This window comes from Zootoca vivipara, chromosome 11 (genome assembly GCF_963506605.1).
Source record: "Zootoca vivipara chromosome 11, rZooViv1.1, whole genome shotgun sequence".
Classification (NCBI taxonomy): domain Eukaryota; kingdom Metazoa; phylum Chordata; class Lepidosauria; order Squamata; family Lacertidae; genus Zootoca; species Zootoca vivipara.
In genome coordinates this window covers 20,633,772-20,655,585 of record NC_083286.1, presented here as the reverse complement: position 1 = coordinate 20,655,585, position 21,814 = coordinate 20,633,772, and the positions used below count along the sequence as shown (strand labels likewise).

General features: G+C 40.4%; 1 protein-coding gene across 1 annotated transcript in view; it reads left to right on the top strand.

Annotated features, from left to right (window-relative positions):
• KCNN2 (potassium calcium-activated channel subfamily N member 2) overlaps positions 1-21,814 on the top strand; it is a 90,892-nt gene that overhangs the window by 9,512 nt on the left and 59,566 nt on the right. The window contains exon 4 of the mRNA XM_035100160.2: positions 15,051-15,469. Coding sequence (XP_034956051.2) covers positions 15,051-15,469 — 419 coding nt within the window. The remainder of the gene's footprint in view (positions 1-15,050; positions 15,470-21,814) is intronic.

Genomic DNA, 21,814 nt, shown 5'->3' with positions numbered 1-21,814 from the left:
GATGCATTTTGAATAAAAGCACACATTCTACTCATGTAAAAACACTCTGATTTCTGGACAGTCCGCAGGCCGGATTTAGAAGGCGATTGGGCTGGATCCGGCCCCCGGGCCTTAGTTTGCCTACCCACGACCTAGGTTTCTGTTTTATCAAGAGTGAACTATTATATTTTATTTTTGGGCATCGGGCCAACCTTGAGGCAAACACCACCAAGCAAGATCCAAGCAAGTACACACCTATGAGGACTTATATGCAAGTAACAATCTGGATATTCACATTGATGTTTTTTGCATTGATCAGGATTCCTGAATTTGTGTGTCATAGCAGTGTTATTATTATTAATGCCTATGTGTGATGCATCTCCAGTGGTTTTTAACTGTTTCATGTGACACTATCCCTCCCTCATATTTTATATATCCAAGTTGCATCATGTTGTGTCTTGCAAGTCATTGGAAATAAACACAGTGAGATAAAGACAGTGAAATCTGCCATCAGATTTACGTATCACATTGTTTTAGAACTTAATGGATGCTTAGAGAGAGAAATCCTGAAAGGGGAGGTCTGCAGACCTCATGCTTGGCAGGAATTAGGCACTTGTAGGTCATCAGGGGTCACTAACATCAGGGGCAGGGGGTGCGGTCTGCCTAGGGTACATCATGAGGGGGTGTGTGACAAAATGCCGGCTGAACTCGACGCTGCCTGTGTAGTGGAACCGAGTGGGGTTGAGTGTGTGTGTGTCTGTGTGGCCATGGTCAAAGATGTGCTGCTCACGGGGCAAGGCAGGGTCCTTCTGGGGCTGACGTGGGACTCCCGAGAAGCGCACAGAGGTGGGAGAGGCTGTGGCTGCCTGCTTTCGCCTTTCATTTAAGGGCCAAGGTGCGCTGTTGGGGGGGGGGAGAAGAAGCGCCTAGGAGAGCTCCGCAGCCCAGCTAGTTTTTTTGGGGGGGAGAGATCACGCGCTGGTGTAGGGGTGGAGGGGAGAGGAGGAAGGTGAGAAGGAGCCATGTCTCTAACGAGGCAAGGCGGGATCAGGACGAGCAACAGCATTGCCTGCGCAGCTTTCTTTGACGGGGTGGAGGGAGGGAGGGGAGAAGGTGGGATCTGCATCAGGATCACCTGTGCGGTTCTCTTTGACAGATTTCAATTTCAATGTGTGTGTGTGTGTGTGTGACAAAAAAAATTCCACCCCAGCTACCACCTGACCTTGCTATGCCACTGACTAACATCACACACATAGTTGCATGGGCGGAGGCTTTCCTTGGTGTCCACCCCAACCCCCCCCCCACAGACACAAAATAGGCTTGGAAGTAGCATTCAATTGTAGCCAATATAATAGGCTTTCAGTATGTGGTTAGTGTTGGTGCTGCCAACAGTTCATCTGGTTTGGAAATGGGCCCATGGCTCCAAAAAGGTTGGCAGGGAAAGAGCACTTAAATAAAGGAGAGCAGCCACAACAGAGGGGCAAAATCTAGCACACTTTAGCATTAGATGCTATTGCCTCATAAGCATTTCTGCCCATAAATCCCACAGATAAGAAATTACACAGTCTCTTCTCTTTAATATTACTGTCGCTGAATTTATACTAGGAGCCTTTGTTCTTGAGGGGTTTGATGGTGACCGTTATTCCCAAGGCAAGCTTAATTCACATATAAAACAATTATGTTTAAAGGATCAAGGTATATTCAGTCCCTTACATTTGCATCCCTTTTACTTATGTCTGCAGTGCTCCATCAGCTTCAATGAAAATGTCACATTTAGGTTATTACAGCTATAGTTCTGCTAATGACACATCAGAAACCAGGTTTTAGTTTCCCTCCCTAAGGGTTCTGACTCTGTGAATGAAAATGTTGTTTTTTGAAAATCCGGATTTGCTCAGCCCTCCTGTTATCTTCCTTTGATGTTGTCCCCTGAATCAATTGCCTACCCACACACCCCATTCTATTTATTGCACTGCCAGTTGTATCCATCCTTCTAGGAATTTGAGACACCCTGTGTTAGATGAAGAACCAAAAAAACCTTGCATATAGGTGGTTACAATTGTAAATAACATTGAAACAGATCTAGAATGGGTTGATTTCAGTGCCATTGACTTCTGTAGATATGTTAATTCAAATTTTCCCTGTGCAAAATTACATACAGTAAAACTTGCTGTGAAGAGAGACTTAGGTTTCTTGATTCCTTGCTTTGCATGTTCCCATGGACCCACTTTTAAATAGCAGGTAGTTTCTGCACAAGATGTTGTCATCAGATGATACAGACTGTTTTATTCTCTTATGGATTTTAGTTTTAATTGTAGAATATTTAGGGCATGGACACAATAGGGAGAATGGTGCTGACTCCCTCCCCGCCTGCAACTTCCCTTGCGGTCTCATTTTGTGAGAGTTTCCAGCAGTTTCTGAGAGCTTCCGGCGGGGGGGGGGGGGGGGGAAGATAAATGATGGAAGGGTTAATCTCCCTTGCCGTGGCTTGTTCTCTTCAAATTGTCAGCTCTTAATGCTGTTTTGCAGCGAAGAAATGGATTGCAATTTCTCAAAAGTGTAATGCTGAGCTAAAGGGTATGGTTTAGTCCACAGTAAGAGAGATAAGTGGTGTTAATATGAAAATAATAATCCCTGTGCAAGACACAGCACAGGCTACTCATCCTTCTTTAAAGGTTTCCCTTACTTTAGCCACTCACTTTATCTTTCTGCTTTCATCCCCTGACACTGCATTGCCTGTAACATTTGCTCCACCAGGTTTGCAACCGTCAGCAGTCTCAGGCTTTCTTGCTCTCTCAAGTGGTTTCTCTTGTTGTCCCATTATTCCTGGAATAATATTCTAGTCTCCCTCCTACAATATCTAAGGCAGAAATCCTAAACCCTTATCTGGATGCCTCCACCAGTGGGTTGGGTAGAGGGCTTTGCTTCTACAGAGGACCCACTGCAGTTGCAGAGTATGGTGGGAGGGAACAAAATGGGGTGTTCTGTGTTGTTTTGTGTGTGTGTGGCCAAGTGGAGATAGCCAAGAATCTACTGGCTAACACCCACAAAGGGGCATGATTTGTACCTCTTGGTCTGGCCTAAAAGCTCGTGCAGCAAAAAGCACATGGATTTTACTCCCTTCCATTCTGTCCTGGCTGGTGTGTGAGGAACATAGGTTCAGTTGTGGTGGTGGCAGCTCCACAACCTTTTTGTATCCCACTTCTCTCCAACCAGTGTTAGGATTTGTTTAACCGAGCAAATACAAACGCTTGGAGTTTTTGCTCTTCTGTTCATGGAAAGAGTTCGGCTCATTGAAGAGGTCTTTAAGCAAGCTAAACCTTTCTGTATTTTGTAATGGTTTAATGCTCCTATAGCACACCACCATCTTTTAAAAATGATTTGGTGGTTCAGAAGTATTATTATAAATAAAATAAATACCGGTACAAGGAAAGATCAACTGATCACATAATGGTGATTTAGGATACAAGTCATATTCTTCTCCTGTTTGTATCAAAACTAGAGAATAAGCTAGATAACTTTTCAACTCTGCAAATTGAACTTCTCACCATTGGAAAATTGCTATTGCATTGGCAGATTTATTAAGAAACATAAATGTCCTTTTATAGAATAGCTTGTTTACTCAGAAACAATAGCTGTGTTAAAACAGACAATAAACAGTTGTTTATTATTATAAAACAGACAATAAACAGTTGTTTATTATAAAAAAGACAATAAACAGTTGTTTATTATAAGTTGTTTTCAAGTTATTGTTAGCAGCAGATGTTTTGAAGATTTATATTTATGTCACATTTGTAAAACCTTATACAATAGGATTGCTAGAAGAAAGGTATCATTTGAATTTTACCATTCTATAAAAGTAAAGTTCTGGAGTTTGTCATCGTTGGTTACCACAAAAGCAGACAAAGCCACACCCAGCTTCTGTATATATTTTTGAATTGTGAATGTAGAACAGACTGAGGTTTTATTTTTAGTTTATTTAACAACCATTTTGGGGGATGAGACTTTCTTTCTTTGTAGAATGTGCCTCTTGTTTAAAATAAACAGATTATTTAGCTGAATGGTATTTTGCATGTCATCAAATCTGGTGTGCTAAAAGATTAGCAGTTATGTTGGCAAACTTCAAATATTGTGAAATATATGAGCAGAACAGAATACAATTATTCATTGCATCACTTGAGAACAGGACAAGAAGGAATAGGCTTAATTTACAGGAAGTTATATTTTGGGTGGCGCTGTGGGTTAAACCACTGAGCCTAGGGCTTGCTGATCAGAAGGTCAGCTGTTCGAATCCCCGCGATGGGGTGAGATCCTATTGCTCGGTCCCAGCTCCTGCCAACCTAGCAGTTCGAAAGCACCTCAAAGTGCAAGTAGATAAATAGGTACCACTATTATAGGTACCTATAATAAATAGGTAACTACAGCGGGAAGGTAAACGGCGTTTCCGTGTGCTGCTCTGGTTCGCCAGAAGCAGCTTTGTCATGCTGGCCACATGACCTGGAAGCTGTACGCTGGCTCCCTCGGCCAATAAAGCGAGATGAGCACTGCAACCCCAGAGTCGGTCACAACTGGACCTAATGGTCAGGGGTCCCTTTACCTTTTATATTTTGGGTGGGTTTTTTAAAAAAAATATCATGTAAGAGCAGTTAAGCAGTGAAATAAGTTGCTTAGTGGGGTTATAGAATTTCCTTCCTTGCAGATTTTCAAAAAAAAAAATTGGACAGACACTTGTTTGGATTTGTAGTGTAACAAATACTGCCAAATGGGACTTCATATTTGGTCAGATGGACTGCCAAAGATCTTGAACTGAAACATATAAAACACAACTTTGATATCAGAATAATTTGGCATGTTTAAATTACAAATTGCAAAGCTTGAATATTAAATCCCACCTTTCAGCAGATTGCTGTAATATTTAAAATTGGCAGAATGAGGCAGGCAGGCATTTTTTGCGAAAATAAACCTTTTACATGCCTTGGGCTATTTTCAACTTGCTTGCCTTCTGATTGTCCATGATAGCCCATTATTGTCCAAGATGGTAGATGTTGGTTTACATATAGAAGTAGTTTAGATTGTTACAACAACCCAAGTCCTACACAGCCTAACATATCCACCAGTGGGATTTTTCTTGCTAGAACACATGACAGTATATGAAAATATTCTACATTGCATGATCGAAACAAAATAAAAAAATTCCTTCCAGCAGCACCTTAAAGACCAACTAAGTTTTTTTTATTTTGGTATGAGCTTTCGTGTGCATGCACACTTCTTCAAATAAGGGGAATCCTATATTAAGGACCAGGGAAAGCCTAGGCAAGAAGATATATCATTACAAGATGTTTGAAGCAACTGGTGGATGAATGGAAGAGGGAAGGGCATTCTAAGGTTCGCAGGCACTGGCAGAAAAATGCCTCTTTTGGGGTCACTGCCCTGGTGATATTCAATCATCTCTAACTACTATCTGTCTCCTGAAGGGTAGCTGGGTTAGTTTCTTTTAGCAAAACAACAAACAGTTCTGTGGCACCTTAAATACTTTATTATCCCTTTGGGCACACATTTTATTATGCCATAATAAATTTGTTAGGGTTAGGGGGGTATCCAATTAGTGCCCCCTAACACTGCTGTGTCAGCAGCAGGCACCCAGTCTTTGACGTTTTGCCAATTTCCGCTCCCACAGATTTGCAGTGTGTTGGTGGGGACTGCTGGGCAGGGGTAGATGGCAAATATTGCCTTCCTCTTCCATGAGCAGATGGATCAGAAGTCTTTGCCCTTGTGCAAGGACAGCAGTTGGATATTTCCCTTAGTGTTTGAGGTGTCACAATATTTTTATTTTTATATCAGTAGCTTACCTAACCACCACACTTCCCTGTATACAAGCATGCTAGATAGATAGATAGATAGATAGATAGATAGATAGATAGATAGATGATAGATAGATAGATGATAGATAGATAGATAGATAGATAGACAGATAGATAGAAGGATAGCAGAACCAGACAAAACCATTACAAGCATGCTAGTTTCCCTAACAGCCTTAGCAAAGATTACATGTTGGAAACTAAACACTTTTTCTTATTTCCTCAGACATCTAATATAATAAAGGTTGCATTCAAAGCAAGTATACTTCTAGACTAGTCTGTCACTGTGTGACAGAAGAGATTTTCTTAAGCTGGGAGGCAGGAGAAAGAAAACAGAGGCATGGGATGGGATGGAACCCAGTGCAGGAACAAATGCAGAAAATATGTAACGATCAACACACATCAGCCACAATAGAGACAGAAAAAAAATATTGCTGTGCTGGATGGGTCAGAAGACAGCATGCCATTTAGAACAGGATTTCAAAAATGTGGATCTACATGAACAAATGGCAAAAGTAGTCCTGAGTTTTGTTCTGCAGAAAGCGGCAGTTGCAAGTACAGTTTTTGTATGTGGCTCAAAGCTTGCTTTTTTTTTAAAAAAAACAGTAAATCCATTCAGTGACAGCACACTCTGCAGACGTAATCTGATCTCAGTGCGTCTTCCATCACCTCAGTGCCATATTCTGATATCTCTGAGAATTAGTATTATTTCCTAGTTTAAGATAAATAGTTTAGTTCTCAACAGCAATGGAGAAAAATCTGTAGTGTCATCTCAAAGCACACAAGGCTGTACCTATAATTGAGCTGAGCTGTAAGCTTCTTAAATGGCTCTGAACACTCTTGGCATACTATACATGGTTGGTGCGGCTGAGGAACAGATCAGCAGAAAGGGGCATCTGTATGATGCTATTTGCCCTTTGTCCTTAAATCAGTGGGTTAACGTAGAATAATACCTGCTTTCTCTGCTTGCTCACCTTACAGAAGGCTTCAAATGTTGAAACTTGAGGAGTTTCATCCAACTACATTGTTTACTCCAACTTCATGAAGCCCTGGGCTTGTATTGAATTATAATTGGATTACCTGTGACATGCAGTGTGATATTAAATATTAAAATGAAGAAATATTAAGATTGTAATGCATGGGTTTCCTCTGGCAACTTGTGCATGGAACCAACATGAGTAAAGCCCAGTCTGGTCTATTTAGCAAGTATCTATAACTTTCAAACAGCCAAACAGGGGTCCCACCAGAATTTTATAGGCCCAGTACGCAGTATATTGCTTGGAACCTCTTCTACACTTGCAGAAGAAGACAATAAGTTGCATAAAATTTGCATACTCTTTGTGATATGCACCTTTGTGCCATGTCTTGCAGGTGGCAGAGAGGGCTCAGAAGTAAACAGGGACCACACACAAGTAATAATATGATGATAGACAAAATGCCTACAGGTAAAGCTTTTCTCCTAACTGTATTTCCATTCTAGAAATGCCTTACCCTGTTTAATTTCTGCCTGTCACAGGGCTTTCGAGGTCAAGGAGCCCTGCTCTCCCCTTAAGCCATGCAAATGAAACATTTGTGGAATTTGATAGTACATTTTTATAAAAAAAATGCTTACATTGAACATCTGTAACTGTATAAATGTAATGTAACATTGACAGACAAAACGAGTTGATGAAGAGTTAGATAAGAAAACACACGCAAAGCTAGGAAAGCAGGCATCCCCCTCCCACTTGATAGTTAGATTCTACTCCTGGTATTTAACAGCAAAAGGCAGCCACAAATCAGTTTGCCAGGGTTGATAAACAACAAAAATACTCTGACTTTGCAGTTTCACATTTTGAACTTAATGTACTCATCATTGTTTTGCTCACTTATTGCCTTGGATCAATTGCAAATTCTCAGCCGCAAAAGGAGATTTTATATTGCAGATGCCAAATTTGGCTTCCTTTAATCAGAGAGATGCATCTTTGTACTATAATGGGCCATGTTTTGAGGTTCTTATTTGCAAATTAGTATAGCTCCAAGATTTCAACCAATCTTAATTTGGCCGGATTACTGCACTCCTGTACCCACTTTAATTTAGGTTGGAATAAGCTCCATTAGTAAGGGACATGGGTGGCGTTGTGGTCTAAACCACAGAGCCTAGGGCTTGCCGATCAGAAGGTTGGCAGTTTGAATCCCTGCGATGGGGTGAGCTCCCGTTGTTTGGTCCCAGTTCCTGCCCACCTAGCAGTTCGAAAGTATGTCAAAGTGCAAGTAGATAAATAGGTACCGCTCTGGCAGGAAGGTAAACGGCATTTCCATGCACTGCTCTGGTTCGCCAGAAGCAGCTTTGTTATGCTGGCCACATGACCCGGAAGCTGTATGCCGGCTCCCTCGGCCAGTAAAGCGAGATGAGCGCTGCGACCCCAGAGTCGTCTGCGACTGGACCTAATGGTCAGGGGTCCCTTTACCCTTTACCTTTAAGCTCCATTAAGCATAAAGTTACTCACTTCTGAATATACATGTACACCATTCTATTATAAGTTAGCTAGGCAGTGAATTCTTTAAAAACGAAACGAAAGTTCAGAATTCAGTTGCTCTGCTTTATGCTGGGCCACTACTCTTTGTACCCATTTCTCTTCCACCCTGGAGCCAAAATTGTCCTATCCAGCATATAAGCTTCTGATAACTCTTTAAAATATTGGCAACATAAATGATCTATGATGGCAAATATTTCTTAATGATGATTCTGTTAAGATACACTCATATGGTTCCCTATGCAAAATGGTTCTTTATCATAATAGAAAAATGAGAACCTGTCTTCTCCAGGGGGAGAATTGCATTATAGAAAGATATTGTATTGAAAGTATTTTTTTTTAAAAAAAGTCATTTCACTAGAGGGATAAATGACCTGAAAAGAAAACAAGTGGCAGGGGTTTATCAGTTCAGTTTCTACAACATCCAGGCTTTAGGGGCAAGCATTCAATGAGGAGAATGCCAGACATTTCTCCTGTCTGGAAAGCCTATGAGCGTACATTAACAGCATCTCTCCATTAAATTAACCCACTCCGTTTTTAACAACTGATTTGCAGTGGAACCTCAGCATGCGCAGGTACCCATTTATATAGACAACACCACATCATGGGAACTCACTGACAATGGATATAACCAATGGCGATTCCTACAATCAGAATGGATAGGTAATTGCAGAAATGGCTGACTGCACCATCTGTGGTCATGCAAGTGCATGCTTATGGACAGTAGATTGGTTGCACAGAGATCAGAATGTTTTCTGTAAACTGTATTCTTTCTTTTTTTAATTGTTTTTATTTCTGTTTCATTCATAAATTACAAAAAAGGTTTTTTTACATATCATCAAAAGGTTCATTCATTCTATACATCAAAAATAAAAATAAATAAAAATACGGTACATTACTTTATACCAAAATAATTAGAGAGACCCCACCCAACCCTTCACACATACACCCTCCACCCTGTGTTGACTTCCAGCCTTATCTCTAGCAGAAAGATGAAGAACTCTGTAAACTGTATTCAAGTGACAGTGGCAGCAGAGGAACTTGTAACTGCTTGAGTTAGTGCAATGATGAAGCATAGCATAGCCAATACTTCAGCATCCTCCAGTGATTGGTAGTCCCAGACCCACATGAAAAAGAACAACCAACTTCTAAGGACATTTTTGTCCCCCTCTTGAGCTGCATTGGACATGTTGAAAGGGAGGAATCTGAAGCGGACTGATAGTGTTGAATGCTACACATTAATATTATACTACAGTTCAGGACAGGAAATGGAGAATACAGATAGTGTCCTGTTACAAGCAGAAGAGAAATTTGAGCAGGGCTTTAGGATGTCAAAGAGTTCACAGCAACTTCATTCACTTTTAATTTGGAATCACAGGTTCAGCACCTACTAACAGATAGTGCATTCTGATCATCCTGATACGAAAAAATAAAAACTTCCTACAGCATTCTTTAAAGGGAGCAATAATTTGATATAAGGACCGGCGTAGATGCGTAGCCTAACACTGTCTAAAAACCTTTGTTTTACACTTCCAGAAATAATTCAGCTGCATCAAATAGCACGTTGTTATCATTTCTATAGCATATTTAATGTGCAAATTGTAAATTATATCTTCATTTGTTCTGTCTGTGGTGCTCTCATTTTTGGGTGCTCTGTACTTACAACGTAGAAAACCAAAATCTAATGTAATTTGCTACATTTCATCTTCAGTTCATGTAAGATTGATTTATTCAAAAATATATTCCTACATTTGAAACCCTTTACATAATTCCATAGAAAATGAGGGATACATGAGTTTTTACTCACACAAAATGTAGATGAGAAACATCAAGCAATTTAAGTCAGGAAACTCATTAGACAGGTATTTCATTGAAGGAGAACTTGGTAGATGTGAGACAGCTTCAAAGTCTATACAGAAAGGAACGTGAAAAGGTTTCTTGTTATCCTCAACTATAAAACCTCATGACTGAGCAGTATGAAAAGTCATGATATGTCTTGTAGTTTAAATGAAATGAGAACTTTGAACCAGGTAACAAGGATCCAAGTGTGAACGTTAGCCTAAAACTTCATTTTCATTTGTCCTTTTCCCCACCCAGAACCTGCCGTAAGAACAATGTGTACAAAATATAATTATAGTGAAACCTCTTTCCTCCCCACAAGCCAATCTTCTTGTGGTTCATGCATTTTATCCCAATTAGAAAAATAGCTCTGGAGAGTTGGCACTGGGCAGGATGTCATGTGCCAAGGGTATTTTAGAATATGGAAGACATGCTCAGAATAAAGAAGCATTTAGATTAGATAAGCTTGGCTAGGAGAGGTTATGTGATATGTCTGTGGTAACAATATGGACCAGGCACCCCCAAACTTCAGCCCTCCAGATGTTTTGGACTACAATTCCCATCTTCTCCAACCACTAGGGATCATGGGAGTTGTAGGCCAAAACATCTGGAGAGCCGCAGTTTGAGGATGCCTGATATGACATTCAAACTGATGCTTTTGCATTGATCGGTATTCCTGAATGTGAGTCTTAGCACAGTGTTTTGTTTTTTGATTAATGCATATCTGTGGTACATCTTTAGAGGTTTTTAACTGTTTAAAAATATTGTGGCACTGTGCCTCGTTCTTATTTTATATATCCAAGTTGTATCATGATTTGCAAGTCATTAGAGATAAGCACAGTACTGTTTAGGAAAGGCCCAGAATCTCCAGGTGAATGTATCTGAATGACTCAGATACATATTTATAAATATCCATCTCTCTCATAGAGATTCCTTGTATCTAGTTTAAGGCATCTTGATATGAGTACTACCCTGTTTCTCATATTTTAAGACATACCCATAAAATAAGCCATAGCAGGATTTTTAAGCATTCAAGGAATATAAGCCATCCCCCCAAAATAAGACATAGTGATAGGCGCAGCAGCAATGCTGGCCGCGGCAGGAGGAGGAGGAAAAAAATAAGACATCCCTTGAAAATAAGCCATAGTGTGTTTTTTTGAGGAAAAAATAAATATAAGACATGTCTTATAATATGAGAAACACGGTATCATATTAAAATAACTGATGTTTGAATGGAAATCTCAGGGGATCTTATCTAGAATAAGTAGGCATGGAATATTTTGATGGGACTTCTGGTATATGGCTCTTTGGCCTTTGTTTTATAAGTTATTTCCATGTTATTTATTTCTGTGACCCTTTCGTTACCACAGAATGTGATAACAGTATTGCTACCTTACAAAGTAGTTCATTAACATTCCCAGTTTATCAATGGATGACTGGGGTTAGTCAATTTCTCTTTTTGCTGCTTGAGCTGCACCCTAATTTGGGCTCCTGACAGAAACAATTTGGTTTGGATCCAGTCCATCTATTCCCAGCCCTGCTCCACCCCTGTAACAATTTGTTTTGGTGCCCTATTGGGAATGCAAGAAGGTCGTGTTGTTTCCATTCCACTGCAATTTGGTTTCTGCCAAGAACTCCATTACTCGTCTTGCTCTCTGCTATTTAATGGAAGTTACATAAGTTATTTTAAGTAACTATTTACATAACTAACTTTGATTTCAAAATAGCACAAATAAAGCTCATTAATGATACATCATGCGCAGACATAAAAACAACAACAGTATGATGTGAACATATACCCCATAATGTTTGCTTTGCTGATTTCCATTCCTGAGCACAGGTGATCATGCAAACTGCAGCTTCCTTTTCCATTTTCTTTGGAATACTCTGACATCCCTCGGCCCTGGTCAGGCTATCACCAGCGGCATTCCCACCTGTGGTAGCTTGACAACAATCTGCACCTTCTGTCCTGGTAGAGGCTTACCTTCAGCAGAGCACAGTTGAGAGAAACCTCCACTTAATTGTTGATCCTACCTATGTAAGGCACCATATTCACACTAATAGAGGGAACTTGCACATTGTATCTGGACTATTAAGAAAAATGATGCAGTTCTTTTTCTAATAAAATAGAAATGGCTTTATTCTCATGAATCATATTCTCTACCAAGCTTAACAGTATTGAAATTTTAATTTTCTTTACCGAACAGTTAAATAACTCTTTTCCTTGAGTAATTTGCAAGATTAAATTTTAATGTATGTTGTATGAACTTGGTCCATTTATTTCGATGCAACTTTTAAAACTAAGTTCTGGGTCTTAATAAGATGAAAAGCACAACTCTACCACTTCAGATTGCAGGTGGGGGTTCACATGATTGAATTCTCCATTATTATTATTATTATTATTATTATTATTATTATTATTATTATTAAAAACTCTTTAGACAAACTAGCAAAGGTAAGCGACATTGTCTTCTACCTGATATGCAAAGGATGTTCTCTCACATCCCTCCATCCACTACAAGAGCACCATGTGAGAACTGATGGCTTGTTGTTGTTGTTTAGTCGTTTAGTTGTGTCCGACTCTTCATGACCCCATGGACCAGAGCACGCCAGGCACTCATGTCTTCCACTGCCTCCCACAGTTTGGTCAGAACACGTAGCTTCAAGAACACTGTCCAACCATCTCGTCCTCTGTCATCCCCTCCTCCTTGTGCCCTCGATCTTTCCCAACATCAGGGTCTTTTCCAAGGAGTCTTCTCTTCTCATGAGGTGGCCAAAGTATTGGAGCTGTCCTTCCAGTGAGCACTCAGGGCTGATTTCCTTAAGAATGGATAGGTTTGATCTTCTTGCAGTCCATGGGACTCTCAAGAGTCTCCTCCAGCACCATAACTGATGGCTAGCCTATGGTTATTTGTTATACTGATGAATTCTTCAATTAAATATAGGGAGATTTGTCTAAGTGGCAGGAGCAAAGACAGTGAGTGTGATCTTGCTCCCTACTCTGCACACCTTTATTCTAAGAAAAATTTCCACAAGGGAAATTCTGATATGGGGAGATTTTCAAACACATACTTTCTGAAGATATACAGTCATGTGAGAAGCTATAGTATCCTTCCGGTTTAATGGTGGGATTGTCTACTAAGAAGCCTGAAAAGGTGAGCAAGATTATTGGTGGCAGAAGTAGACATCATGTATTGGAGTCAGACCCAACAGCAACCAGTTAGCTATAATTCCATAGAAACACAATAGTGATAACTTGAGCCATGCTTCTGTTGGGATTTTTCTAATCCATAATGCTTCTTGACCATGGGGATATTCATGCTCACAGCTTACAAAATATTTGCTGTACATTTATTTATTTATTTTCATATGGCTGGAATCCGACATAGTACTAAGTGAATGTTCCATCAGCGCAAGGATTTTTGTTTGCACCACAAAATGTTCTTCCCATCTCATCTCTCCATCCCTGTCCCAGATTTGTTCTGGGCATTCTCACAACCCTCTGGAGTAGATTTAGGGGGGTTGTGGAGCACATGGAGGAGGAGGAGGAGCAAAGTCTCATTGTGCAAGCAGAAAACCTTGTTCCAGTGGGACAGGTTAGTTTTATACTGCCCTATATACAGTACTGCTTAAACTAAGACAGTCTCTAAGAAATAAGAAATATCATACAGTATGTTTGTATTATTGTCAGGGACTTGGCAGAGGAGGAATGGTGGAGACCGCTTCACCAGCCTGACCCTTCCAGAGAAGAGGAAGACAGTTAAGATTTACAACAGGGGTTTGAGGAAGGTCATAGCTCAGAGGCAGATGAAGGGGAAATAATGGGAGAGGAGGAGGAAGAGGAAGCAACAGGGGCAACAGCTGACAGACACAGTGTCTTCAGAAAGCGTTTCCAGAACTCCCTCCCAGAACCCGGTGAGCCTTGAAAGTAGGAGAGCAAAGAGCTCAAAGACAGAGGGCATAGAGAAAGTGATGAGGATGACAAATGAGGAAGTGGGAGAGACGGGGGTGGGGGGGTGGGAATTCACTCGGGACAACGCCATTATCCAAGAGGCTGGGTTCTACAGCCCCTCTCTGTAAATACTGAATAAAAAGCAGACGGTAAGAACATTCCTTGATTTTGGATATTCCTGGGCAACCAGCCGTGGCAGTCTCTGGCAGCAGCCTAACAATTATATTTCTAAAACAAACCATAAAAGCTCCAATAGAGTACAAAACAGAAATGCAGTTCAATATAAAACAGTACGATTGCCCCCGCCCCCAAATAAAAAACATAGCAGCAGATTTTGAAAATATTATAAGAGCCAGGGATCCCTTCCATCTTCAGCACGAGTCAAAATATACCGGTACAACACTCACCCCATTAACATATCACACCTAAATTCTGTCTTACATCTACGCAAATCATGCAATGCCAACTCACTCCATTCTTCTCCTATACATCTACCAATACATATGGGTACACCACCCAACCAGTCACTCCAATATCTCCCTCATAACGAACCTGTTTTTAATTGGTCACCTTATTCACTGTTCATTTGTGGCGAGGAACTAATGATTAGGCCAGTGATTTACAAAGCAGTAAAGTAAACGTGTATTAAGTTGTATCTGTTATTAGCATTTGAGTGACTAACGTAAGGAACTTTGTTACCCCAACAACATATATACAGATTTCATTTCAACATTAGAAGTGATAGAACTGTGTGTGACAGAGAGAGATTCTGAATAATGCCTGAAGTAAAAAATAAGGAAGAAAACATCACGAGTTTAATGTTTACAAATGAATTATTTTTTTCAGAATATGACTGGTGTTCTTTATACATCTCTTTGCTAAAGTCAGTCTTCTGCCATTCTCTTTCAGCTGTTCATGGTGGACAATGGAGCAGATGATTGGAGAATAGCCATGACTTATGAGCGCATTTTCTTCATCTGCCTGGAAATCTTGGTGTGTGCTATACATCCTATCCCTGGCAACTATACATTCACATGGACAGCTCGGCTTGCCTTTTCTTATACGCCATCTACAACAATAGCTGATGTGGATATAATTTTATCCATACCAATGTTCTTAAGACTATATCTTATTGCCAGAGTTATGCTTTTGCATAGCAAACTTTTCACTGATGCCTCATCCAGAAGCATTGGAGCACTAAATAAGATAAACTTCAATACTCGTTTTGTTATGAAGACTTTAATGACAATATGTCCGGGAACTGTACTCTTGGTTTTTAGTATCTCCTTGTGGATAATTGCTGCATGGACTGTCAGAGCTTGCGAAAGGTAAGTCTCCATTTTATTAAGATGTGCCAAGATTCTTCAGGGGGAAGCCATATGTTTTAAATGTATGGTGTGGATGTGACCTTTATTAATTCAGCTCCTCCCCCCAGGAATGTTAGTTGTTTTGTGTTTTATGTCTGTTCTGTTCCCTATAATTGCTAGCTCCTTGTCTTTGAAGCATTTTAAGGAGATTATTAAATTGTATCACTACTTTGCTATAGCATCACAGGATGCTGAGTGATACTTATTTTGCTTTCTCCTAAACTGGTATTAAGTCATCAGAATCTGCCTGTGGTTTATTTTTGGCTTACCTAGAACATTTAAGAAACTGACTGGGAACTATTAAGAGTGCAATATGTGTGTGTTTACACAGAGGTCAGTCCCACTGACGGTCTTCTGTTGGGGTTTCTCCCTGGACAAGTGTGCATAGGATTGCAGCCTTAATCTATTTTGTCATTATTGTTCCAGTTCATATCTCAGGTATTTTAATTATGTTGTGATGTGGTTATTAATGTGATGATGAACATTTAAAACTGGGGAAGGATACAGGAGAACTGGGGCCTCACAGATGTTGGTGAACGTCATCCCCATGTAGTTAATAGGCCTAATGTCACGGGCTTGGTTGAATGTAACACTAATGAGGGAAACAAACCATGGTTTACTGGGAACCAGGCAGGTCTGCTGGTTCATGCTACTCAAATCGCCCCAGTAGTGAACCATCACTTGTGGTTTGTTAAACTATGAGAACAAGCCAACATTTACAGGATTGCACTGTAAATGTGTTTTTATAAAGTATTATGTAAGCTGAATGTCGGAGTGGTGATGTACATATATCCAGATGTTCTTACCTTGCAACTTGGCTGGGAATGGGAGAGGGCTTGGACTATTGCTTCACAGCCATCCAGTAATTCTATGAATTCCAGCATTCTCTTTAATAAAAACAATTTATATAGCTTATTATAACTGAGGCAGTCCTTGTGAGGTAGGGTGTCAGGGGCTCAACTGAGGAGGAATGGTGGGTACTGCCCCCCCTTCTCCTGAACATTCCTGAGAAGAGGAGGTCAGTATAGATTTAGAACGGTGGTTTGCAGAAGGTCATAGTTCAGAGGCGGCAGAGGGGAGAAGCTGGGAAATATTGAGAGAGGAACAGCAGGAAGAAAAAGAAGCACCAGGGGAGAGACAGCTGACAGACTCAGTGTCTTTGGAAAGCATTCCTGCCCCCCCCCTCCGAGAACCAGGCAGGCATTAAGGGTGATAGAACAGAAAGCTCAGAGGCAGAAAGCTCAGCTTAGCCGACGCAGGGATGACATAGAATAGGAGAGACGGAGGGGGTGGGACTTTACTCAGAGGAACGCCATTATCTAGGGGAGACTGCTTTCCTTCATCTCTCTCTGTGCATAGTGAATAAATTATTTGGCAAGAAATTCTTCTTGTTTATTTGCTTCTTGTGGGAGGGAGCGGATTCCTTGAAGCCTGACAGGGGAAGACTAAGCTCCCATGTTCTCATGAGGAATTGCATAATGGGTGTGGTGAATTTCTCATTGTAAATATTATGAATATTTCTCATATATATATATATATATATATATATATATATATATATATATATATTACTTGTTTCCTCAGATTAATTGGAGCTGCATGCCCAATTTCCTGCACATCATGCTGCAAATGTTCCCCTAAAGCTGTAAGTCTCTCTCTCTCTCTCACACACACACACGCACACACAAAAAGACTGTGCTAAATTGCTGTCATTTGCTTTGGCTTCAAGACACTTATTAGCCCAGTTTTAAAATATAGCGAAATGAAATAGGAAACCTTTACGGGAGAGAACATTGGGCTTGCCTGTAATCAAAATATTTCTTAATGTTTTACTAGAAGCAAATAGGGAAGCATGCCCATTTCATTCCTCTCTTTCCCCTGCTGAAAAAGGCTTCCAATACAGGAAGAGAAAATGATAATAGGAAGAGGTTGGACAGGAATACGTGTGGGAATGACGCTGGTCAGCAGACCAGTTGGCTGTTAATTGATTTGGCTCACAAAGGGTGATTTCTGAATACTGTTAAGGCTCAAACAGAAGATAATAACCTTTTTATTTCAGTTACCAAAGGTTAAGGAGAATGTAAAGTTGTGTTGAAAATGTCATTGGAGTGCCGTGACCCTGTTACCATGGCTACAGTGCGCATGTGGCTGGTTCATGCAATAATCTATGACTACACATATGATATGGGTCTTGTTCAGAATGTGCACCAGGCATGTCCAAAGTCTGTTTCGGGGGCCTAATCTGGCCCACTGGTCAATTTAATCTGGCTCCTGTAACAGTACCGGTATATGTCCTGGGGTAAAATCCTTTTTTTAAAAAAAAAGCTCAGCAACTTCAACAGTATAAAAAGCTCAACAACTCTGGGGTAAAATTATAAAAAGCTAATCAAAAACAAAAAAAACTCAACAACTCTGGGGTTAAATCCTTAAAAAAGCTCACACGTGTTCACTTCATCAAATCTGGCCCTCTTTGAAAAAAGTTTGGGTACCCCTGAGTCATACACTATTTCCTCCCAACAAGAGGACTCCACATAACAACTTCTAATTTTTCATGGGGAAGTTTATAAAACTACTTGTGCCATCATGTGTATGTTAAAACTTGATTCCCCACTTATCAGTAAAGGTTCACTTAACGCCAAATCCTTCCATCTTGAACCTGAGACCTTCTGCATGTCAGGAAGCCCTCATCATCATGTACTCTGGGAAATTCATATGGACATCTCTCTGTTGGTCATTTGGAAAATTCTAAAGGCGTTTTCTTTTTTTAAAACCCCAGTTTCCCTTTGGTTTTTTGTGTGATTGATTGTTATATTTAAGAACAGTTTTATCTGTTAGTGTTCTTTTAATGTTCTTTAATTTTTTACTACCCTTTTATAGTTTAAATTTTAGGGTTGTATCCAATGGGATTTCTCTATTTTCCCCTTTCATCACCCCAAAATATCCTCTGGGCGTGGGGTTCCCCAACCTTCTAGAGCAGATTTTGAGGAGGGGGGTTGGCTATAGGAGAGAAATGGATGGACGCTCCATTGACCAGAGCAAGATGATAATAATAATAATAATAATAATAATAATAATAATAATAATAATAATATATTATTTATACCCCACCCATCTGGCCGGGTCTCCCCGGCCACTCTGGGTGGCTTCCAACAAAAGAATAAAACACAATAATCTATTAAACATTAAAAGCCTTCCTGATGTCTTCTAAAAGTCTGGTAGTTGTTTTCCTTTTTGACATCTGTTGGGAGGGCGTTCCACAGGGTAGGCGCCACCACCGAGAAGGCCCTCTGCCTAGTTCCCTGCAACTTGGCTTCTCACAACGAGGGAACTGCCAGAAGGCCCTCGATGCTGGACCTCAGTGTCCGGGCAGAATGATGGAGGTGGAGACGCTCCTTCAGGTATACTGGACCGAGGCCATTTAGGGCTTTAAAGGTCAGCACCAACACTTTGAATTGTGCTCAGAAATGTACTGGGAGCCAATGTAGATCTTTCAAGACCGGTGTTATGTGGTCTTGGCGGCTGCTCCCAGTCACCAGTCTAGCTGCCGCATTCTGGATTAGTTGTAGTTTCCAAGTCAACTTCAAAGGTAGCCCCACATAGAGTGCTACCTAAGATGGCGTCAAGGGATACAACCCCTTAACATTGCTTCCATTTGTTGTAACTTGCCTTGCCAAAAATGGGCTAGCAATACTTTGTTTGTTTGTTTGTTTGTTTGTTTACTTATTCATTATGAATGAATTAGCTATGTAAAGTACCGAATATGTTATTTGTGTTGCAGTACATAAAACACAAACATCCTTCTCTGCAGCATTGCAACTACTATAAAACAACATGACACTAAAGGAGAGCAAGTTGGAGAGCAAAATGCAAACTTTGCATTAAATTCATAGGAAGGGACTGTAGAGGAAATGCTGAGTTGAAACCACAACGTGCCCAACCTTTGTGAAATCACTGAAACTTAAATATTTCCTCATGAACCGATTTCTTCTTCAGTGTTGTAAAAGTAGTCATAAAAAATTAATTAACAATGGCGATCAAGGACTGCCCATTATCACTTTGATTTATTAGCATACCAATGCAGGGCGGGGTCAAATAATTTATTGTCTTTCCATCTTTCATGCCAGATGCTGAAATGTCAATGTTAATTGGCTGAAAGCATAATTTGTATTGCTGTTTAAATGTTTGCACATCAAGAAAGGTGTTCATAATTAAGGGTAGGTACAATCAATTTTAAAATAATATTTTATATCTAAGTAATGGGGGGGGAGAGAAAACATACAGTAACCATCAAAGACACTGGCACACAAAACAACAGCAAAGTAGAAATAGAAACTCATTAGTGAAGCTCTGCCCTTGAATAAACACAGAATTAAGTGTTCTCAGTCCCACTGAAATCAATGGACTCAAACATACTTAGCTCTGTATTGGATTTTGAACTGGAAAAGAAATAATCTGATCGTACAGATCTTAAAATACACCTTGAATTAAATTCTTTTAAAAACAAAAAACCAATTCTAGGCCCTGAGAAGTTCATCTTTTTTATGTGGTTGGCTGTGTATTGTTTTTGTGTGCAGTGTCTCTCCATCAAGTCGTTAAGGTATTTGGGTTTTGCGGCGTTCATTACTGCAAAGAGTTTTACACTTGCTCGTCATGTTCTGCAAATGAACCTGTCACTGAGCTGCAGAACTTCAAAAGTGAGCAAGTAAGAATATTGTAAAATACTGAACTTGTGACTGGCACGCACTTGCTCCAGCAAATGTTTATGCACATTTTTTTAACACACACACACACACACCTGTTTATGACTTAGGATCTCTGTATTGCCTCAGCTTCCTGGAATCAGTTGTTGTGGCCACAGTGCAGCCACCCAAGATGATCTGCAGCATAGCAGAACAACGGATGGAAATGAAACACTGGATCCAAGTGAAGTTGATAGTTGGTGCAATTGCTTCTCTTCCTTCTACACCCTGAAAGCAGTGGTGTTGATACAGGGTCTTTGCGGACCATAATCTACCACATTTTCATGCTCCTCATCTTGGTATCACTTTGGTGCTGTAGGGAAAAGGGTCCTCTAAAAGAGGAAGCACAGCAGCGATGGCTTAGTATTTTCAACCAAAATTTCACATCAGCCTGAAGTTATGCAGGCATCTAAAGATAGCAATTCATTGGCCTGGCACAGCCATACCAGATATGATGGAATCAATAGGGGTGGAAGTATCTTTCAATTTCAGTTTCTTCAGGGCTTTTTTTGTTTTGTTTTCCCAATGTTAAATTTATTTCTCCACATTTTGCAACAATTAACAATTTTCCCCTTTGTAATATAAGCCTCAAGAAAACTCAGTGTCATCTTGGCATCAATTTTTCCAAATATACACATTTTATATGCACTTTTGACTAACATACACATATTTGTAACAAATTTCCCCATTTATAACACATTTCTATGTTATTTTCACTACTACCTTCATTTTTATGCACACTTTCCCACCTAATTAGTGCATTTTTATAAACATCGGTTGAGAACTTCATTGCAACATTCAGATAAGTTCAAATTTTGAAAGATAGCTGTGTTGTGGTTTGGATATTGTTTTGGAAAGTGCAAATTTGCAGATTAGGTTTTGAATGCACACTGAATCATTTTTTCCCTTCCATCCCTAGGGTCAGCTGTGTTTGTTCTTGACATGTCTCATTCCAAAACAGGTCAGGGTGAGATTACTATCTACTTTTTAGAAGGCCCATAGCCTTCTTTGCATGCAGAAGGTCCCAGGTTCAATCCCCAGCAACTCCAGGAACGTTTGGGACTGTCCACAGCCTGAAACCCTGGAGAGCCACTAGTCACCCCTAGACAGAGCATAGACAATAATGAGGTAGATGGACCAATGATCTGACTTGGTACAGAGCTTTGTATGTTCCTATGAGAATACAGGTAATAATAACTGAATCTTTACCATGCCTCACCTTGCCTCTCTACTCCATCATTTCAGGCTTTTTTGTCCCAATCTAACTATTGGGTAAAAGGGATGCGGGTGGCGTTGTGGGTTAAACCACAGAGCCTAGGGCTTGCCGATCAGAAGGTCGGTGGTTCAAATCCCTGCAATGGGGTGAGCTCCCATTGCTCGGTCCCTGCTCCTGCCAACCTAGAAGTTCGAAAGCACGTCAAAGTGCAAGTAGATAATAGGTACCACTCTGGTGGGAAGGTAAACGGTGTTTCCGTGCGCTGCTCTGGTTCGCCAGAAGCGGCTTAGTCATGCTGGCCACATGACCCGGAAGCTGTACGCCGGCTCCCTTGGCCAATAAAGCAAGATG